Source organism: Montipora foliosa, chromosome 2 (assembly GCF_036669935.1).
Source record: "Montipora foliosa isolate CH-2021 chromosome 2, ASM3666993v2, whole genome shotgun sequence".
Taxonomy (NCBI): domain Eukaryota; kingdom Metazoa; phylum Cnidaria; class Anthozoa; order Scleractinia; family Acroporidae; genus Montipora; species Montipora foliosa.
The window spans coordinates 26045059-26067558 of NC_090870.1; the positions used below are offsets into that span (position 1 = coordinate 26045059).

At 39.7% G+C, this 22500-nt stretch overlaps 3 protein-coding genes across 3 annotated transcripts in view; 1 reads left to right on the top strand and 2 right to left on the bottom strand.

The window, feature by feature from the left end:
- Positions 1–2186: 2186 nt before the first annotated feature.
- LOC137991395 (CDK5 regulatory subunit-associated protein 2-like) lies at positions 2187–3149 on the bottom strand. The gene has a single exon (XM_068836489.1). It carries the CDS (start codon positions 3147–3149, stop codon positions 2187–2189), a length of 963 nt encoding a protein of 320 aa, XP_068692590.1.
- A 2547-nt stretch (positions 3150–5696) lies between these two features.
- Positions 5697–15406, bottom strand: LOC137991396 (testis-specific serine/threonine-protein kinase 3-like). The gene is made up of 5 exons (XM_068836490.1): positions 15128–15406; positions 13222–13468; positions 9926–10096; positions 9355–9527; positions 5697–8981 (listed from the first exon to the last, which is right to left on the bottom strand). Exons 1-5 carry the CDS (start codon positions 15404–15406, stop codon positions 8874–8876), a joined length of 978 nt encoding a protein of 325 aa, XP_068692591.1. The 3' UTR covers positions 5697–8873.
- Positions 15407–20580: 5174 nt separating this feature from the next.
- LOC137992745 (non-lysosomal glucosylceramidase-like) overlaps positions 20581–22500 on the top strand; it is a 34022-nt gene continuing 32102 nt past the window's right edge. Inside the window, exons 1-2 of the mRNA XM_068838243.1 lie at positions 20581–20762; positions 20866–20954. Coding sequence (XP_068694344.1) covers positions 20611–20762; positions 20866–20954 — 241 coding nt within the window. The 5' untranslated portion in view covers positions 20581–20610. The remainder of the gene's footprint in view (positions 20763–20865; positions 20955–22500) is intronic.

The window sequence follows — 22500 nt, forward strand, 5'->3', positions numbered from 1 at the left end:
AGGACCATTCGATACTATCAAAAGCTTTTTCGAAGTCAATAAAAAGTAACAGGCCTTCGATCTGTTCAGCGTTTGTGTAGTTGATGATGCTATCTATAAGTCTAATGTTCTCACCAATAAATTTATTTTCATGAAACCAGTTTGATCATTATTAATAAGCTTTGGCAGTACTTTCTTAATTCGACTAGCAATACATTTAGTGGCTATTTTATAGTCACAATTTAGAAGAGTAATAGGGCGCCAGTTTTTCATGAGGTTCGTTGGTTTGTTCTTCTTTGGTATTAACGTAATCAAACCTCTTCTTTGGGTAATTGATAGAAGACCTTTTGAGTATGCGTAATTTAAGGCATTGAGTAGGTAACCTTTAATGTCTTTCCAGAACACTTTATAAAATTCGGCTAGAAAACCATCACTTCCAGGACTTTTGTTGGATTCCATTGATTTTAAGCTCTCCAGGCATTCCGTTTCCGTCAAAGGGCCTTCGCATAGATTTTGTTCTACTTCATTAAGTATCAGATCATTACCTTCCGGGAAGAACTGGTCGTCGCATACATGAAGGTCATTTGTTTGTGTGACCGTAGAGGAATATAGTTTTTGATAAAAAGATTTTGCTTCCTTCAGGATCGCTTCATCTGTATGGACTATCTTGTTATCTGCTAATTGTAAGTGTTTAATAGTTTTTTGGTTGTAGTGACGTTTCTCTAAACTTAAGAAATATTTCGTGTTTTTCTCTCCTTCATTGTACCATCTCGACTTGGAGCGTAATATTGCTCCCCTAGTTTTATGTTTGAAATTTCTTACCTTTGTAAATTTCTAATCTCTATTTCATTAATAATTTGGTTCTTTTCCATTTCCGATAAATTGCTTTCCTCCAAGGTTTTTTGTAGAGATATTATTTCCAATTCCAAATTTGTTTCCTGCGATTTCATTTTAGCCTTTTTTATCTTCGAATAATGTAACGAGCTTGACCGAATTTTCATTTTCATGGTATCCCATAGAAGAGCGGCATTTACTTCGTCGTTATTCTCGTATTCTTCAGATATTTCATTCACTGTCTTCTTAATCAAATTGATATATTCAACGTCTAATAAAAAGGAGGTGTTTAATTTCCAAAAGCCGGGTCCCCTAGGATTTTTATTCTTGGAAATATGAAGTGTTATGAGAGAATGATCAGTCTTAAGACCTGGTAAAATGTCTGCTTTTATTACAGCTGTCCCTAAGCTAGAACTTATCAAAAAAAATCTAGACGGCAGTGAATGTCTGGTTTCCTTCTCCTCCAGGTGAAGCGTTTGGCGTCTGGATTAAGTACTCGCCAAATATCTATAAGATCTAAAGAATCTATAATGTATTGAACTTTTTTAAAGCAATTTTTATGAGTTACAGGGTTTCCACCACTTTTGTCTTTTCGTACATCAAGGACGAGGTTAAAATCGCCGCCCAGAATTAATTCTCCGCAGTCAAAGGTGAGAAGATGGTTGTAGAAGTTTTCGAAAAAAAAGGGGTCGTCGTCATTTGGTGCGTAAATGTTGGCTAAGGTCAAGGTCTTATTCTCAGTATGGATGTCTATAATAATAAATCTCCCTACTGGATCTGAGTATGATTTCAAAATTTGGAAAGTAAAATTATTGTTAAAGAGTATGCCTACACCTACACTGGCATTAGAAAAACTGCCAAAGATAGCGGAATACCCCCATTCTGAAGACCACAATGTTTCTTTGTCTTTAGTGCAATGAACTTCTTGCAGAAAGTAGATTGCATATGCTTTCATTTTCAACCACCGAAAGATTTCACGCCTTTTCGTGGTGTTGGAGAGACCCCTCGCATTCAGAGAACATATTACTAAGTCATCTGTGAATATGACGGTTCTTATTGAGAGGTGTTAACAGTCAACCTGCCTGCGGGGAAGAGGATTAAATATGCGAAAATAAAGAACGCACCTTGAAAAACCGAAAGGTTATTAAAACTTGTATCTAGTGAAATGGACTTCACAACATGGAGAACTAACACAAACACACACGTACAACTAAACAAAGCAGAAATAAAAAGTCCACTGGCTGGGATATACATAGTAATGCGGAAAAAGGGGAAGCCAATCAATTATAATTATATATGTATTCTATATATAAGAAACTAGCAAATTATAGCTGCAAAGGGGGTAGTTTAGCTAAATATGTTAAGATAAACACTTATCGATTGGTTGATTCAGTCGTTGGCGGACGAAATTCTTCAGGAATGTTGTTGATATGAAAAGTATCAGAACCAATGATCAGTTTCCTGTCGACAACCTTTGCAATAGCACCTTTCTCCCTGGCTAGAAACATTGCTTTTATGAGAACCTTTCGCTCCAGTTGTATAGCCTGTGCATAATCCTGCGTGATATAGGCGTTTTCAAACTTCCTCGATTTCTTCAACCGGTTTTTTACTCTATAGATGTTGTCTCTATCTTCTCGACACAGGAATCGGGCGATTATCGGTCGTGGATTTGCGTCTGTCGCTTCTCGCGGTTTTCCGATTCGGTGAACTGCGTGGAATTGTATATTCTCCGGATCAATGTTCAGCTCATTCTCAATAATGTCATAAACTACATCAACACAGTTCTCGTCTCTTCTTTCCGGAATGTTCATGAAGCGAAGATTCTCCCTTCTTGAGTAATTTTCTAATGCGATGATTTTCTCCCTTTCCTGCGCCAAGCTTGCTTGTAAGGCTCGAATTTCTTTTTGCTGGTTTTGATAAGCGGCGTTACCACTACTTGTTTTCAGTAAATTAATTTGTTGGAGGTGTGAATCTAGTGTTTGCTGACTTGCTTTCTTGAAGTCGCTGTGAGTTTTGGCATCTGCTTCTAGATCGTTAATACTGTCCCACGCAGACTGAAGGGATTTTTCTACCTCTTTCAAATTGGTTTTGATATTTTCGACCTCCTCTTTGAATTCGGCACTGAGGCGAGATATTTCGGATTTCAAACTTCCGAAGTGCTCTTCAATTCTATCTTCCATGCATGCAAGTTTGTCCAAAATTTGTTTAAGCGATACATTTTCCTCATTTGCTTCCATTTCGTCACTACTAAAACGGGCGCGATTTCTTTTAGGCGATGGTAGTGAATGAGAGGACGAGCTTGATGTCCTAGCTTGTCTTGCGCTTCTTTTAGACATCTAATATGGCTTCCCCAAAAGTTCGCATCACGGAGCTATACACACGCGTCCATCCGCCATTACACTCGTCCCAGAGTTTACATACACATCTGTAAACTAGATAATTCGGACACATAAATAAAGTCTTTATTATTATTATTAGCAACAACTCCCATTTAAAAAGAGGCCAGTGTATATTCCGAAAAACGACGTGAATCGCACCCATGACTTTTCTACTTACAAAGTAAACTCACGTGACACTCGCTAATAAACCGGGCACCGACACATCTACATGTCCCAGCACTCGGCAAAGTCCTTCCTATTGACTTGTGGCTGTTTTTGCTTAGGTGGCCTCATACACCGTAAGCCATTTTAGAGACACCACTGTCAAGCCGGCCACTTCTGCTGGAGAGAACAGGACAACCACAACACCGGGAACTTCATCCCCAACTCTGTCTACGAATAGTGTGTGGGTTCTTTAACGTCCCACAGAGAACTTATAAACATGGAAGATATTTGTGTTGTCAAACTCACGACCTCCCGCACGGCAGCCCGGTGCTCAACCAACTGAGCCACCGGTAACATACAGTGTATATATGCAGTGAATGTTGCGAAGAAAGGGGAAATTATGGGTTTAGAAATCGCTTACAGTAATTTAAAGTGGTACTATGATCAAAAAATCATTTCCTTTTATTCTTCAGATTTTGAAAGCGTGTTAGCTTAACACCTAACTGGCAAAATTTTGAGCTTTGAGTTTTATCCAAAGGCTGTTTATTTTGAGGGTAAGTTTCGGATTTCACGGTCCGCCATTACTCACGTTCAAAACTGGCCGATTGGACCTCAGAGGGTTGGATCTAGAGAAAATGACGTCATTTACTCATTAGCTTAAAATTTCAGCGTATAAACGCAATTTATTATATATGCAAAACACGGGTTTAAAAGTCTGATTGCCCGAAATTCCCGTGCTGCATATTAATTCGGCCGCGTACACACGCATTGCATTCTTAAACTAGTGAGTGTTTGACGTCATTTTCTCCTCGACCCAGCTCTTTCAAGATTTTACAGGTAGTAATGGCGGACCAATAAATAAGAAAATTCCAGTTAAAATAAACAGGTTTCCTTTTAAAATCAGAACTTAAAACTTGGGTCAGTTAGTGTTTAGTTTACATAGTTTTGAAATCCAAAGAAAAAAAAGAATTGTTTTTTTGATCGTAGTACCACTTTAAGAGTGTAAGTAAGGGAGGTAATTCCGAAAAACGAAAGATGATTTCATTTTGTTTTTCTGTATTTCAGAGGATGCAAACGAGATGAAGCAAAATTCGAAGACGACAGAGGATCGCACTGGAATTGTTGAGAAAAGAGTGGTGCCCAGACATTGAAGGTAAAGAGGAAACAGTTGTTTTTATGAATTGCAACAGACATCTCTATGAATTGAAGGGAGCTGGGGTTGCAGGTAAAGGCCGTGTAGAGTGGGAATGGAGAGGGAGGTTTAGTCTTTCTCTTTATCGTATGTCCCCTCCCCTTGGCATTTGTTTAAAGGAGGCGCTCGTAACAAACGTGAAAGGTCTATAGCTCTCTTTGTTTGTTACAGCGACTTGACGGACAAAAGCAGATTAGAACAAGACAGTCCCGCGTCAATTGGTAGGTTGATTATTGTATTTCACCAGGTAGTATCAAAATAACTGATTTGTTCACCTGATATTCTTTCCCGTTATCATTGTCATTATTTTCAATTATATAGAGGATATTACACGGTGGCCAGAAGACATGAATTTTATGCTCTGGACACGAGAACATAGAATTCTTATTTTCGAGCTAACTTGTAATTTTCTTTTTATTATATAGAGAGGAATGTTTTACTCATCACTTTTCTTTGTAACACCGAGCACAAACTTTATCGCAAATTCTTGCAGCTGGGCGGCAGGAATTTCTTCAATTTTCTCAGATCTTCTTCACTTGCAAGGAACACCTTGAGTTATTTTAAGTTGTATGAAGTTTTATTTTTCGTGTTAGCATTTTCTTGTTTTTCAGAGAAGGATTTTACGTCAGCTTCAGAAAACTTCACGAACGTATCGCTCGCCATTTTTCACTGACTGTTTGCACAGAAAACAATGCAAAGGAGGGAAATCACGTCATCAATATCCTCACTGCTGAGAATATGGAAAATACGCCACTCGGGTCCCGGAATTTTAGGCGTGGTGTATTTTCCAGTAAAACACTCCCGTCTATATAATAAAATTTTCTTTTTAATGTAACAAACGTGTTCCTCAACGTCTCCTTAGAAATGGAACACTCCATTTATTTCCCGCCAATTCTCTTGCCACCAGGGGCCGGTTGCTGGAAGCCTGGTTAGCGCTGACAGTTGATTAAGAGGTATCAAGACCAATAGGTTTCCATGATATTTAACGCTGGTTAGCGCTAACCATACTTCGGGCAACCCGAGCCAAGAGGGGCATGATAAATTAATGGCCTGTTTAGTGTTGAATACGTGTAGCCTCCTGCACAAATAGGATTGTTTTCATTTAGTTGATCTATGGTACGACATTGTTCTTGCCCTTTTTAGACACCCCAGAACGAATTGTGGAGGATGAACGTCTTTTCAAGCTGGACACTATCTTCACGAAATTGCAGATACGGAGCAAGTTAAAGGATAGATGGAAGCTGACAGACGACGTTGTCGCCAATGATTGGTCTTTTGGTCAGATTCCAGCAGACGCTTCATTTCGCAATGTGCAGATAGTGCTTCCATTAAAATGTCGCGACATGAATACGGAGATCGCAAACATCGAGCAAGCTATTGATGATCAGCTTCTACCACAAGATGCAAACAAGAAGGAAAAGGAAAACTTCTTTCAGTTCATGCATGCTAATCAGTCCAGAATATTACTGGTTCTTGATGGTCTATATGAAATGAACCAAGATCAGTTTCAGAATTTCAGGCCCCTGATTCAAGGCAAAGTGTTGCCAAACATTAAACTTCTGTTAACAGCTCGACATGAGGTGGGAATGAATGAAAGTGCGGCGATACTGTGACAGCATTCTTGAAATTGTCGGCAACAGTGAAGAGGATGCTTGGAGGTATATTACAAAGTATTTCCACAATCACGATGATCCAAGGCTTGCGGATAGTTTGATGAAGAAGTTAACTTTCGACCCGCAACTCAGGGAATTGATCGCAAATCCAATTAATACAGCTTTGTTGTGTCTTCTTTGTGAGGAAACAAGTGATGTTTTTTTCCCACCAATTAAACGAAACTGTACGATTCCCTTGTCTCGCGCGCTGTCAGAAGGTACCTCGCAAAAAGGGGAGGTCACTCAGATTGCAATGACCCAATTGAGAGATGTAGAGATCAACTGAATCAGTTGGGCAGGATGGCATTCGGGGCTTTGCTAAAGAATCAGTTGCATTTCAGTGAACACGAAATGAAATGTTGCTCGACAGATTGCCTTCAGTTGTTCTTTCTTTCCCGTGAGCCAAGCGCTAGCAAGATCAAACCATCCCCATGGTATGCATTTACTCGCAAGACCTTCCAAGAGTATTTTAGTGCTTACTATTTGGGGAATCAGGTGTTAACTGACAAAACGAAAGGCGAGGCTCTGTTATCTCAGTTGAGTCCTGTCGGCAATTGCCAGGTGTGGAAGTTTCTATTTCAATTGGTAGCAAAGAAGAGTGGTGAGATAGCAATCTTTCTTGTTTCTTGTCTTGGTGCTTACATGAGCAACCATCCAATACACGAGGCAAACAACGATACCGCGTTGACCAGTGATGAGGTACAATTTGAAGCTGATGAAGAGCAAGTTATGTGGAGTTTTAGGTCTAGTGCAGTCAAGAGAGTGTGGGAGAGAATTGTGACCAGTAAACTTAATGTCATTGCTGAGTGCGAAGATTGATGTGATAAGGAACTGAAGGATTACTACCAAAAAGAAATGGCATTTCAACAAGCGAATTGCATTCAATTGTGTAAATTACAACTGACCTTGGGAAATCCATGCCTTTGCCTTGTTACCTCAGAATATCTAAGGGCCAGCTGTCTGACTACACGCAGTATCGAGTTATTGCAGTTGTCAACTGCGTTTCATCCAAAACTCAAACTGTTTCGCTTAGAATTGGAAGGCTTCAATTCATTCAGTTTACCTGTGGAAGCCCTCAAACAGATTCTGCTATCGGGTCATAAGATGTGTATCAAAGACGAATGATTTCAAGCGGTTCTAGCTGATTTTCTTACCAACCACAGTCTAACGCATTTATCTCTGCACAGGGAAAGTATTCAGGTTGCAGACGTGGTAGCACTGGCAAACGTTCTTTTAAAAAATACCACTTTGACGCATTGAGTCTTCGAGAAATCTGTATCAGTGATGTTGGATTAAAGGCTCTAGTAAAAGCTCTTCACCCTAACTACATCCTTAAGTATCTGGATTTGAGTTTCAGTAACCTAGGTGGTGATGAGGCTGCTGTTGCTTTCGGTGAAGCTTTGGTTTTCAATTCTTCCTTAACCCATTTGAAACTACGAAACTGCTTTCCATGCTCCAATAGTATCTGCAAACATCACGTGGGCTACCGTGGCAAACCAATTGGCCCGTCGGGTGCGTCAGCACTTGCCACTGCTCTTAGTGGAAACAATACATTGATATTCTTAGATCTGGGCAATCACAGGATCAGTGACCTGGGGGCAGAGGTATTCGGAGAAGCTCTCCAAATGAACTCTACTCCGACCCAGTTGTATCTCGATTACAATGGGATCAGTGATTTAGGGGCAAAAGCCATTGGTTAAGCACTTCAGTCAAATCAAACACTTACGCGTTTGAGTCTAAATTTGAACAGGATCTGTGATTCAGGAGCAGAAGCTCTGGCAGGAGCATTACAGTCGCCAGGTACTGAGGTAACTTACTTACGTCTCAGAAGAAACACCTTCAACTTTCTGGTTGCAACAGCCCTTGCGAAGCCTCTTCAGTCCAATTGTTCTCTGACTCATTTGCGTCTAGCAGGAACAGTTGTATCAGGCACAACGACGCAAGTAGCTGAGGCGTTAAAAACAAACCGTAAGCTGAGTCATTTGGATCTGTCCTGGAAAGGGATTAGGGATTCAGAGGCCGCAGAATTGGTAAAAGCACTTCTGGACCATAACAAGACTTTGGTCTATTTGGACCTGAGGCATAATCTCCGTCATCACGAAGTCAAAGCAAAACCTCAAAGGGCCGTTTATCGGACGAGGTGTGTTAAAAATTATTTTGTCATAGAAACAGCGAATGTCCATTTGTAAGATGAAATTCATTCCGTCAGTACCATTTGATGAAACTGCAAACAAACTTGCGCAAGATTTAAATGCCGCTTAAGCTTCCAGCAACTTATCCCCCACGCGGTCCCCTTTTGCTAAGCTTTTAGCTTAGATTTTTTTACGGTTAGGGTCTCCTTGTCGGTGTCGGTTTAGAACTTGCGCTTAGCTTTATTTTGTTTCTGAGAAAATTCTATCCGCCTAGGTGATATGAAGCTTGCACGCTCATGTTTACTTGCTTTTCTTATTTACAAGGAGTCATTCGGACCATCGTTTGTTGAAACAATGATTTTCAGAATGAAATTTAAATAGCCTCTTCAGTAATTCCGTGATTCGTCTATAAAATGCATGATGCAATGTTAGTCTTCCCTGTAAGTAAAGAGTTTTACCCAAGTACTGTGGTCCTATAAAAATTTCACCAGTAGGTGAAGAGGTTATGATAGGTGAATGTTTTCTTTCCTTAGTACCTAAGCTACATCCCTTGTACAGAAAATATTAACCAAGGGTGATCTGTTGCCTCTTGTAAGGTGATTCTTTCGTTCACTTGAGGTGTCAGCATTTTGCCGATGAGATCCCTAATCTAAAAAAAAAACAAGAAAAATCAGTAAACTGAGTCTTTGCAAATATTATTGTCAGCAGTGAACATGTTTTTTTTCCGACAGAGGCTTTGAGGGCAAAATATCGCCTAATATATCGATGATGAAAATTTCCACTAATGACCAAGAGCTTCCTGTATTTATCTCAACCCGGTGATTACCCGTATGTAATGGAAGGGGTGAGTAAGCGAAATGCGGACTCCTTCCGTAAACAGGTACTGCCTCAGGGACGTTTGTCATTTGTCTCAAACGCGATGCTAAATCTCTTGTGGCAAATCTTTTCAGATAGTAACTGGTGAACAAAACCCCAAAGATATGCCTTAGTACTCAAGCATGTAATGCAGCCGTGGCTCTTACCTGGGGCGAGAGGGTAAGGCGAACGGTTGTTGGGTATTCCAGTTTGCCAGAAGTTGTTTGCTGCAAAAGTTGTTTGGGATCAGAGTCGTCAAATGGGAACCTTCCACACACCATAGTATACAGTACAACACCGAGACTCCAAACATCGCTTGCCATTCCATCATACGGGATACCTGCAAAAGTGTCAGCAAAACACGTTTTTAAAGTTTCTTTTTGTTCATTTTACAGTTCTCTGATAAGTTAACTGACTTTTGGCTGAAAGAGGGTGTGGAGTTGAACTTGTCGCACATTAAAATCATGCTGTTTTATGAGATGCAAGATGGCTTGTATGTACAGGTCTCGAATCCAGCCCCCCACTGTTTTTCAGAGGCCAGGTAGCTTAGCATACAGCTCAAATTGGAGAAGATACCAGTCAAGCATGACTACATCCCGAAAGGTTGTCAGATGATCGAGAAACTCGTGCAACTTTTGGGTTATTTTAATCTGGGTAAAGATTTTTTGTCTGTTCACTCCAAAACCACCATATTAAGCAGAACGCAGAAAAGGGAGATCAAAGGGCATTATTAAGTACCTCGAAGTATCTCAGGTGCAACGTAAGAATATGAGCCACAAAATGTTGTGCTTCGCTTCCTCTGAGCCTTTGTGCTTCCTATGTAGCGTGCAAAACCAAAGTCGGTAACAATGGGCTGATAATCTTCAGACAGCAAAATGTTCTCAAGTTTAAGGTCCCTGTGAGTTACTCCTGAGTGGAGCAACAAAACAATGTCACAACACAGTCAAATATCGCCATAGTGATATTTTCTTAAAAATTTACCCAAAGATTTTAGAGCTGGCCAATTTCCATGCAACCTGGACGTACCTCACCCGAGACTGAGCTCCCTTCTCATACATTCATCTACACATCGATTTTGTTTATACCCAGACATTCCTATCAATTTCTCCGTTTTATTACGAACGATTGGGGTGCATTTCTTTGGGGAGCATTGATCCAAGATCACTTGGATCACGGTGCATCAAAGGAACCGATAAATCTACTCTGGGAAAGGATTCTTCGGTTCCTTTGATGCACCATGATCCAAGTCATCTTGGATCAATGATCGTTTTTCGGATCATCCCGAAGGAACGCATCCTAACATTCTTAGGAGATCACGAGCACTATTGTGGTTGCCTAGCAGGTGATCAATTTTTTTCCTTTTGACAAAACATCATGACGTTCCCCTTGATTCATAGACGCCAGAGTCTGCAGAAATTTTAGTGTTTTTACGATCCATTGCCATTAATCTTTCGCTGAGAATTAAAAATTCAGAGTTTTATAAAAACTATGTTTTTTTTTTTTCTTCGTCTGTCTTTTGGCTATCCTGGGTGCCAGAGGAATTTTTTTTCAAGGTGAGAGAGAACGCTCCGCGATTCCAAATCAACGGTCGAGGACGAAAGAAAAGAAACGTCTGGTTTCTGGTCTCCGGTTTCCGTTTTGCGGATTCCGGATTCTGGATTCCGGCTTTTAGTGCTGCCCGGAAAAGCAAGCCAAAATAGACCAAGCCATTCTCAGCTAAACTTCAAGATCTTCGCTGCCCCATATATTGACTAAAATTCATCTAAATGTCCTCCAAAACCACTTGCTGAAAAGCTTGTTTCACAGACATTTTGTTGCCGTCATTTTCTCGGGGCAATACCTCAGTCAACGGCTTGGACCACAAACATACGTGATGTGACTACTCGAGCCCGAAAACACGTCAAAATCTAGCGGAGTTATCCATTGCGTGACACCTAAATCAAAGTCTCACGAAATCCGATGTCCAATATTTCTGGCCATGATTAATCCGCAAAAAAACAATGTGCTTAGCCCTTTTGGAATAAATACACTATTCTAACCTCGTTTCCATGGTCCAATGGTCATTGTTACCACCTATAATGAACCACTTGACATTCAACAGCTTTGGTCGCGTGTAAAAATAGTTAGTTAGTCTACTAACTATGGTGTAACCAATGAAATGTTTTGAACCATTCTAACAAGAAATGTGATTAGTCTGTTTTAGCGTGCTTTACGAGAGTACGAATGCACCGCTGACGCCATTCGTAGGATTTGGAAAATATAGTTTTCCGAATATTGTAGCCGAATGCGTGAGGAACTTAAAAAGTTATTTATTGTAAAACAAATAAAGAGCCTCGCCTGTGATAGAGCACTCAAGAAGTAAGGAACACACTCGACTACGTCGCGTGTTTTCTCCACACTTCTTTCGTGCTCTATCCGCTTCCTGTTTGCTTTACAACAGAACAGATCACTGACGAGACTTCTTATGAACGATAGGGATCAGATTTCATGCTGTTGACATCAGCAAATTTAAGTCTTTATTTTACGAGTTTTGTACTTAATAGCCATGCAAAGGCTAGAAAACTTGTGGCCATTAATCAGACCACGGGGAACTCCGTACTCTTCTCTTTTCGAATAGTCTGTAGGATCTTTGACGCCCCACAAAACTTCAGAGTCCGTTAGTTTTGGAATTATGTATCACGGTCAATCAGTCAAAAGCTTTAGCACAGTCAAGAAAGATGACTGTGTTTACAAGACCCCGTCAATATTGGAAGTCCACTGAATCAAGTTATGCGTCAACTATGGTTTTTATAGTGGAATGATTAGAACGATCGATAATTAGATAGAAGTTGTTGTTAAATAAGTGATGATAAAATTGCTTTAAAATACTTCTTTCAAAGATTTTAGCAACGATTAATTGGTAGCACAGAGATGGTCTGTCAGTGCTAGTATCGTTTATCTTGCTCTACGACACCGTGTCTTTGTTGTGCTTTGAATGGCCCCGTATTCTAATCATTTTGCTGTTCTATAGTCACTTTGCTCCGAGGCTAGTTTGCCTCAGTGATAACCCCCAAAAAATGACAGGCTGGGAAACACGGTCTTTACGTTTCCAAACAAACAGTCTATGTATTTTTTTCTTTTTAAAAGGAGGGGGGAAGGTGGGTGGTATATGTGTCTTATATGTTGCAGACACCGGAATAAGAATACGTGGATACGTGAATACGATTTAAAACGGTTTGTCTGGCGTTTTGAAGCGACAAGGATAATAAAGATATGTTTAAAATAGCATTTTAGCAGGTAATAAAATGATATATGAAAGGAATCGTACATTGAACAGCGGATATGAAATCCTCGCAGTTATGAACGTGTCGCACCGGTATCGAGAGGTCATTTTGCTGTTCTATAGTCACTTTGCTCCGAGGCTAGTTTGCCTGATAACCCCAAAAAGTGGCAGGCTGGGAAAACACCGTCCTTACGTTTCCAAACAAACATTCTTTTTTTTTTTTTAAAGGAGGGGGGAGGGTGTTGGTATATGTGTCTTATATGTTGCAGACACCGCCTTTACAAATCTTGTGCTAATAGTGCTGGGAATAAGAAATAAAGTGTGCAATGGGCCTGGTCGACCGGTCCGCCAGTTCCCCCCGTTCGTGTGGTTCAGGCAATTAAGTGCTGGTCATGTAAGGGTCTCCCGCATCAAGAACTCTACTCTTCTAACTGCATAATTAACCGGTTGATTGTCTGAATATGCAGCATCTGTACATTGCGACACGAGTATGAGCCTCGGGAGATTGGTTGCAAGCTACGTATTCACGGCCACACAAGTTAGACAAGAACACTGGCACAGAGTTCATCTTCCTCTTACGATAATCTTCGCCCAGGTACGCGCAGCAATTCGAATTGTTCTCCATTTAAACATACCCGGACTGGATCTTAACTCGTCAATAACTCAAACTTCAACACTACTAGACCACACTTAGACTGGGAGTTTGTTTTAAGTCTACGCAATGCATTATCTTGATGGGGAAATGACGTTTTTTGATTTTAATCCTGCTTACCCTTTTTGTGGCAATGTAGAACTCCATCTATAATAGATTTAAACATAACTTTAGCTTCGTCCTCTGGTAACTTATTACGCTCTTGTAATAAGCTAAGAAGATCTCCCTTGGGAGCCAGCTCCATGATAATAAAAAACTGATCCTTTCCCTCCAACAAATCAAAAACTCGGATAACATTCTTGTGGTTCATCCACTTCAGAATTTCGATTTCCCTCTTCAAGAATCTGTCACTGCTTCCAGAAGCACTCTGTAACATGAAAGGAAATTTATCAATTTTGAAAACGTCTAGCATATGAACGACTCGAAAGGGAAACAGCAACTTCTGCGGGTATCTTCAGCTAAGAGACCAAAGACTGTAAACCAGAGTTAATTCTGATGCCTTTTCCACTGACGAGTTAGAAGTTTTTCACTGAGTTTTTAACTCACTTTCTCATTTACTTTCTTACGTTCAGGTGTTCTTAGTTAAGCCGGAAGATAAGAAATTTATTTCTTTAATTTTTATTTCAAGCTTTAGGGCTAGAGGAAGGGTGTGTTCGATTGACCCTATTCCGGAATAAGAATACGTGGAGTGAGTGACGATTTAAAATGGTATGTGTGGCGTTTTGAAGCGACAAGGATAATAAAGATATGTTTAAAATGGCATTTTAGCAGGTAATAAAGTGATATATGAAAGGAATCGTAAATTATATATATGATATGAAATCCTCGTAGTTATGAACGTGCCGCACCGGTATCAAGAGGTCACAGGTTCAAACCTCGTTGAAGTCCCGGATTTTGCAGGCTTCTCTACGCAATTGCTAAAATTGCGTTTATAGCTGCGAGGATCATAGCTTCACTTGATTTTAGCAGGTGTTTGTTAATTTTTAGTAATGTAAATCTCTGTAAAAACGAAGGATTTCTAACTTCTATTTCATGTATTCCTATTCCGGAATACGGTCAATCGAATTTACCCGTCTCCTGAGTGGTCCATAAATCTTAAATTTTGAACCAAACGGTGATAATTCGAGCTCGATGGTCATTGTTACAAAAATACGACCGATGGTCGAAAGCGGGATCTCCTAAATAGTCCATTTTACAGTTGTTTGCTCAGCGACCAAGCCTATGAATGGCTGCGAGGCTGCCGGTGACCTTGCATTGATACAGACCTCACTGCTTTTATCATGTAAATTGTGTTGTTGTAACGCCAATTAGTCTATATTAACATTACAAAAGCATGAAGGTTTGTATCAAAACAGGGTTACCGGCAGCCTCGCTTCCATTGTTAGGCCTAGTAACTTAGCCACAACTGTAAAATGGTCTATTAGGAGTATGAAAATCAATTGTTTATTTGACGGTTCCTCAATTTTTCACGTTTACATTTGTAAAACTTCTAGTATTAGCGAAAGCTCTTTCGAAATGTAACGTAAGGAAACTGAAGCTGAAATTGAAGAAACTGACTTTAAAGACTCACTCTATTCATAATTGATCTTGTGTGAAAAGCAGCTTATGCAAAAATTGAGTTTGCTGGGAGGCTATTATATGACATCGATCGAGTGAGTATTTGGCCAAATTTTTCTTCATCATGCAATGTTTTTCATTATGAAGACCCTTATAAATATAGTAAAAAACTTCAAATAGTGTTTAATTTTTGCGAAGGGTCTGATATGAAGCAAACAAAAGTTAGAATTTGAAGGGAAAGGAAAGTCAGTTTTTGAACGCAGACACACTAAAACGACTCCGAACAAGCGCCTTTGTACAATTGTACACTTATTTTTTCAAAGCTGAGAGGTAAAAGATATTAGCGGGATGCCCTTATTCGAGTCGCGCGCACTTTCGAGCGAGATCAGATTTCACAAACTCCTAAAATTGATTTTTTCTGTATACCGTCTTCTCACTTAATGATGTTTGCGTCAAGTTTCTTTTTTACCTCTCGTTTGTTAACAATTTTGACCGCAACTTCATTGCTGTTGTTAACGGAATAAGCCTTTTTGACATCAGCGTATGTTCCTTTGCCGATTTTATCTCCAAGTTCATAACCATGGCTTCTTAAAAAGGTTTCTTGGTCTTCGCCAATTTGACTTCCATTCCTTCTTCTATAAATTCGATGTATCCAGTGAAACCATTTTGAGATGGTGGTAGAAATGATGTAGATTACAGGAACCAGAAGGCAACCAATCAGAACACAGAATAGTGTATAGCTAAGCATGTCCCACTAGTTGCACGAAAACACAGCATCGTGCTCGTGTGTTGACGTCATCATGTACTGTGACGTTAATTATCGAAAAGCGAAAGGATAATTGGTAATGGGCAAAACGTGGGACAGGGATGTCTTTTTTCTCGTTTTTTTCATTATAGAGCGTTTTCATATGACTTCACGGCGGCCATGTTGGTGTTCTAAAACAAAGGAATGGCGGCCGCGATGGTGTACCAAATTAATTTAAATCTATTTTTATGCAAATGCTTTCTTTTGTTTCAGTATTCCAATATGGCTGCTGGTCACGTGAGTGAAAACGCTCCAAAGTAAATGTTATTTAGTGGTCAATGGACGTGGAAGCGTTCATCCGTTCAACCCGAGTAAAAGTGAGCTTACGCAACAGGACGGCTGGAATGACGAAAGAATGTCGCGTAAGATCGGGAATGCACAGTCTCGCGCGACATTTTTTCGCCATTCTGCCGTCCTGTTGCGTAAGCTCGCTAAGCAATGACAACGGCAACGTCGACAAAAAGGTCACTATTAGGGACGTCCCTATTAGGGAGCTTAAGCACGCGCGTTTTTGAGACGCGGACGGCAACCGGAAGTGAGCTGTTTTCCCTTTTAACTTGTCTTCACACAACCACATTTACATTACTAAGTATCTTTTGTCCATTAGAGATGATAAATATAAATATCTGGGAGACGCCACTGTCCTGGCACGCGATTAAAGTCCGCCTCTCAAAAACGCGCTTGCTTAAGCTCCCTAATTATTACTTAGCGCTATCGCAAGTATTTCGCGATTATTACGTCTTGTTTACGTTGTATAATACGGGCAAACTATCCTGTAACTGAATGAGCAAATATAGCAAATAAATGGTTCATTGGTGTATGCACACGTTGTCGTCAAAACTTAAAATTTGGTGATTTCACGTTGCTATTTTGTGGAGTACGGAAATGAATGAAATGCACGGAAATTCGTGCTGCGACATGCAGCACAATCATTTCTCCCTTTTTAACCAATAATATTCTTGATTTATTGCTTCAGTGTGGCGTTGTCGTTCCCAGAGCTTTCGCCTTTGATTAAACTCTCCAGTATTTTCCAGTGCACTTGCAATATTACCAAGACTACTTAACAATTATTCCATGAGCGCACGTTGGATATGAGATGGTAAATAGCCAACGAGGCGCGTAGCGCCGAGTTGGCTATAACCAGTCTCATATCCAACAAGCGCGAATGGAATAATTGTTTTATTAAATTCCTTTAAACTCCAAAAGTTTAGAAAGTACGAAATGCGAGCGAAAAAAGCGAGCAAATCCGAGCGAAATCGAAAAAACTTGATGAGAACCGATGCGATGTCGTGTAACACCTTGTGGTCAGACAGACGCAGGCTCGTCACAAAAACATTTCTTACCTTTTCGCGTACTTCTAAACGTCGGAATTTAACCCAGCTGTCCAGAAAAACGTTTTTTTTGCTTTCTCCAGAGAGAAATTTCGCTTTCCGGCGAAAAAACTTTTAGCTTGGCAACACTTAGATCAATCATTTACCATATATGGTCAAACCAAGGTAATGAGCTGATAACCGAGATTGAGTGAACCAATCAGAGCACGAGAATTGCATTATCCCAGGTTGAGAATTTAATAATTGCTGATAACATTCAAGATTGGTTTGTTTTTATCTTTTTATCCCTAACAAAGAAAACTCAAAACGCACGCTCTTTCGCTTGCAACTCTGATTGATTGGTTTTTGTGATTTATTTAACCAGAACACAGAATTAACTTTTGCAGTAACTTCTCTTTCTGCACTTAAAAAAATCAAACCATTTTTTGCTCCGTTTTGGGTTGAATTGGCATGCTTTGTGCTAATCGAAAGTGCGAAATTTAGCAGCCAACGTTTGCAAAAACGTAACGCTTCCTTGTATTTGTACATATTCATTGCCGTGACATTGACATCCTAAATTCCCACGTCTTGCTCCCGCCTGACCTTGTAGCTCAGCCGGTAGAGCAGCGGTGATTTAACTCGAAGGTCGTTGGTTCAATTCCCACCTTGATCAGAGTTTTTCTCTGTCCTTGTGTGGGTCCATTCCATTAGTAGGGCTAACACTCACATGGTTCACATGGGTAGAAAACTAGCACTGCACATTACCCTCTAATAGTTAAGTCTGTTGAAATATAAGTGCTACACGGCCAACGTTTGCAAAAGCGTAACCCTTCCTTGTGCATGCGTGCATGCATGCCAGATTTTCGTGATTTCCCCTCTTCTGCAATACTTCCAGGGAAGAAACCAAAAGGCAGCTTAAATTTTCCAACAGGAATAATGGAATAATGAACACCCGATTATTCGATCCTCACCCCCCAAAACATTCACTGAACATTTCTTGACGAAACATTCAAGTTTAAGTATGCGCTAAATTTGAAAATAAGGCGCAAACACGGAAACGAAAAGCGCTCGTAGCGTTTATTGTACTAAACGAAGAAAAACAGATAAAGTTTACCAGAAAGAGTAGAGAAGGATATGTCTCTATCGTTGTTCAGTTATCACTAAAAGATACAACCGCGTTTAAGGAGATGATGAGGTAATTTGCAGAGATTTTAATTCAGTAAACGCAAAGAGAGCAACATAATGGGTGGTGAACCGATTAGTCCAGCTGAAAGGCTTTTCATCAACAAGCGCGACGGCCTTTTGGTCCTCGTCCGCCATCTTTCTTGAAAATTATGCCAAAAACCTTATAGGCTTGAAAAAGCTTTGAAAATAAGATAGGACAAGAGGGGCAAAACACTGCAACATTGTTGCGTAGAGCAAAAATTTGATCAAAGCAAACTCTATCCAACACTTGATCGAACAAAAAATGTTGGACGAACATCTTACAACATGGGCGGCCAAACAGTCGAACAATGTTGGATCGAGCAAAGTTGGAGTGTTGAATCCAACTTTCAAGTGAAGCTACGATCTTCGCAGTTATGAACGCAATTTTTAAAATTGCGTAGAGAAGCCTGAAAAATTCAGGACTTCAACGGGGTTTGAACCTGTGACCTCGCGATTCCGGTGCGACGCTCTAACCAACTGAGCTATGAAGCCATAAGCTGGGAGCTGGTCATTTGTGGGTTCTAATGATCCCGTGAGGAATGAATCAATGAGGTTGAAACCCCGTTGGAGTCCTGAATTTTTCAGGCTTCTCTACGCAATTGTAAAAATTGCGTTCATAACTGTGAAGATCATAGCTTCACTTGATTTCACATCTGCAGTTCATATATGATTCATCTCATATACCATTTCATCATTGAATCCAACTTTGTTTGATAGTTTGGCCAGCGCTTAAGAGTAATTGAATGAATAGAGCTTAAGCAGAACACAGTTTAAAAGAGTACGGACTGAGCAAACGAGTTAAATAACTTTTTTTCCGAAGGCACATCTCTAGATCAACAGTTTAGCGGACCGCTAAGAGACGACCCATTTTTTTAAAGGGGGAGCAGCTATCGCGAAACGAATATTCTTGCGCAAGAGAAGGAGGAGAAAAAAGTCTTCCTCAAGTAAGCATGGCAAAGCAACTTGATATTAAAACCAGCCACCCTTGCTAATTCTTTTTGTATGATAGACATCATGAAAGAAATGCAAATGACTGCATTGGTACAAGAAATATTGCGAACACCGATACAAGAAAAAAAAAAGCTATACTCAGAAGAAATTAGTCAGTGCCTCCCTTACCTCAAAATTTAAGTGAGCTCTCCCTTAATTGGCCTTTCATAGCGACTTGACTAACCCCGAAGTTCTCAATTAATCTTAATTCCCCTGATAGTTCTTATCCAATAGCCTTCTATAATCGATACAAATTTAGTTCATGTCTCGTTAATTCTTAAAATGCATTTTATAAATGTCAAATGTAAAAGCGAAGTCAATAAAAAGAATACGCTTTGACTTCGTTTACAATCTGTTCTCCCACTGCGAACCCGTCACTCTTCTTGTTGGGGAACAAGACACCTATAAGAGCGTGCCCGTGGGATGCACAAACAGTTAAGACAAATTGTCCAGTTACAGTGAACTACAACCTCGGGTAAACTTCGGAAAATGGGGAGAGATTACCAGAAAGATAAATCTATAATTTAACTAGAAGTTATTTGTTGTAAAAACAGAAGAAGTTATTTCTTATTTCTAATGCTGCTAAATTTGCCAAAGGAAACAAGGAGGCCCTATTAGAGGGGTTATCAAGAATAAGGGATATTTAGGTAAAAAAACCTATAGGGATACTGGATATTTGGGGGAAAAATTAACGGGATGGAGGATATTTAAAAAACCGAACTGGTATTATAGTGATGCAAACCACAGTAATGAACGGGATACAGGATCTTTAGGGATACGGGATACTTAGATTCCTCCCTCCCGTAATGGAGCCCCAACGATTAGCACAGCAATACTATCACAATTTACTTTACTAAAGCTTTTTGAGGAATGTCGAGATAAAAAAGTGAAATTTCTTTGTAATAATGACTGGAGATCGGCCGCTTCATTCGTTTGCTTTGGTTTGTCTATAAAACAATCATCGCGGGCGGAAAGGATTTGCTATAGCTTACATTGTGAGCAAAGAGTGGTCTAGCGCGCGCTCAGAGAAGAAGAGAAGAGTGGGATTTTTAATCGCCGTTCGGGAGTTTGAAAATACTGAAAGGAATAAAATTGGGATCCCTGAACGGGGTTAAATTTAATATCTGTGGGGCACATTTGTGACTACGAAGAAGCTAAATAGAATATGGCAAACCATCACGTGATCAGCGTTGCTTCGATGGCTTAGTCGGAACTTATTCGCTCCCGGGACGCGTGGCCCGAGTTCGAGGCACGATGGTTCCGGTTGTATCATACGGGATTCTTATCGAGCGGGTAATCTACTATCCCTGGGGTATACACATTTGTGACTACGATGAAAAAAAAAAAACTCTTATCTGGATTATTGACATGGTCTGCCTGTGGCTCCCCACGTAATAGCCCACTTTCGATATGTTAAAATTCAGTCCTAAACAAAATGACTAATCTCGAGGCTCTGGGATTTGTTTAAGTTTATCCCCCGGAGCCTCGAGATTAAGCCTTATTATCGAAAGTAGACTGTGAAGACAATTGGATTACGTTATATCAAGTCAAGTTTAAGTTCATTGGTATCCGCTGAAAGTAAATAACTTATCGCAGGCTTGGGATGTTTCGCTTCCGTCGAGCTTCTGTCTTGACAGCACAATGGCGGCCTCTCCATCTGAAGAGGAAAGCGAAGATTCGCTTCCTAAGTACGGGTGGAGGGTGCATCTGGACAACACATTTTCACATAAGCCTCAACCATGCTATCTTCCGCGGTGGAGCCAGATTCCAAGGCTTATAGGCCTAGGATGGAGGTAGTATGACCGAACAGAGTGTTTTTTTTGTTCATGATCAGGGAAATCACGCCGGCCGGCTTGAGTATCAAGTTGCACCTGTTTTTTTTGCTCTTGATCTCAGATTTATGAAGTACGCACGCAGAGAAAGGAAGAATGGAAGAGTGCCGTTTATCGACCCTTTCGCCATAAATTCTTGTCGACAGGTTTACGGTGAGTAGAGTTGATAATTTTTAGATTCGATGACAAACGTGTACTGTACGTAAGCTTTACTTTACTTCAAATTTTGAGAACCCCAAGAAAAAAATGCTGTCCTGAATTTTTTTGAAGAGCATATATGTCTTACGTGAATTTAAAATTCAGGTCTCAAACAGATTCTTACTATGGTTAGTGATCAAGAGATGTCAGCCGGAACTTTGAAATAGAATATGTCAGTGAGAGTTCGACAGTTGTTTTTTTCCGAAAACAAACGTTGATGAAGTTTTTAGGATAACGTAAGTTCGACTATATTGTAAGGCGAAGCATGACCCTTTTGATTATTTCATTCGTTTCTCTTAAGCCTTAAGTTTATGACTTACATCGCGCAAAATTATGTATTTGGATTTACGCAAAGTTCAAAGCCAAGGATTTCTTGTCAATTTTTCAGTTATGGGACGACAATTAATGTAATAATGGTGGAAGATTCTAATTTTAGATAGGGCAGATAAAGCAATCTTGAACAGTCGCGATTATCTTCTCGCTAAAGCTCAGATCGAACCTTATTTTGGAAACGTGCTTTCGGCAATATTCTTACCAAACAATCACTTGGCGTGTTAAAAGGCTTTCATATTCGGACAGATCATATGAGTGCAATAGTTTACTGACAGGTGCATAATAATTTTGTATACCTTCTCAACTGTTGATGAAAAGAAATGAAAAAATACATGTGAGGGGTAGACGAAATATTTTGCTGTCAATGTTTTCACTTTTTCAAATAGCAGTATATCGTGGCAATTTAATTCATGATAGTTTCTTTATGATGTTAGCAGACAGTTAATTGTTTTGGAGACTAATAAAGGTATTCCATTTATTTCTTCTTCCTCGAAGTAGCAATGACTTGTGTCAAAATTGGTGTTTGAAAGAACAATTAATGCAGTTTTGTAAAATAAAAGGATTTTCATGTTTGTGGTATAGTAGTAAAGGTAATATTTTGAAGTGTCTTTGGGTCGTTGCCAAATGTGAGGTTTTCTACAAAGAGAAGATTTGCTTTTGTGCCATGAGGGGCTTCTAACATTATTAGATGTATAAGTTCACACATTAAAGTAATACATGAAGATGTCTTGCTATGTTTTTAATCATATTTCCCCATCTTCCTTGTATTTGTAAGCCCACCTCAGGAAACTATATTATCCATTATTTAGTCACAACGTTGATGAAAACAAGTCTTCCTGAGAAGTCCCCTAATGGGAAGAACAAAAATGTGTTTTTAGTTTTATTCTTTCAAATTTAAGAATATGGAGGATCTTATTATTGCAAGATTTCTGCTGTCAACATAATACATGAAAAAATAATTTTGTGCTTCACAGACAGGTCGAGAAATTTACTGTGCAAGAAAGGAAAAACACTTGAGATTATACATGTTGTGTTTGCAACTAAATCTTCTATTTGCATTTAGTTAATTTGTGTTAAATGTGTTGATAATATAGTAACATGGAGAGTAGAATAAAAGCTGAACTTAAAGTCAGAACTTCATGTGCCTTGCAACAATTTCGTATTATGA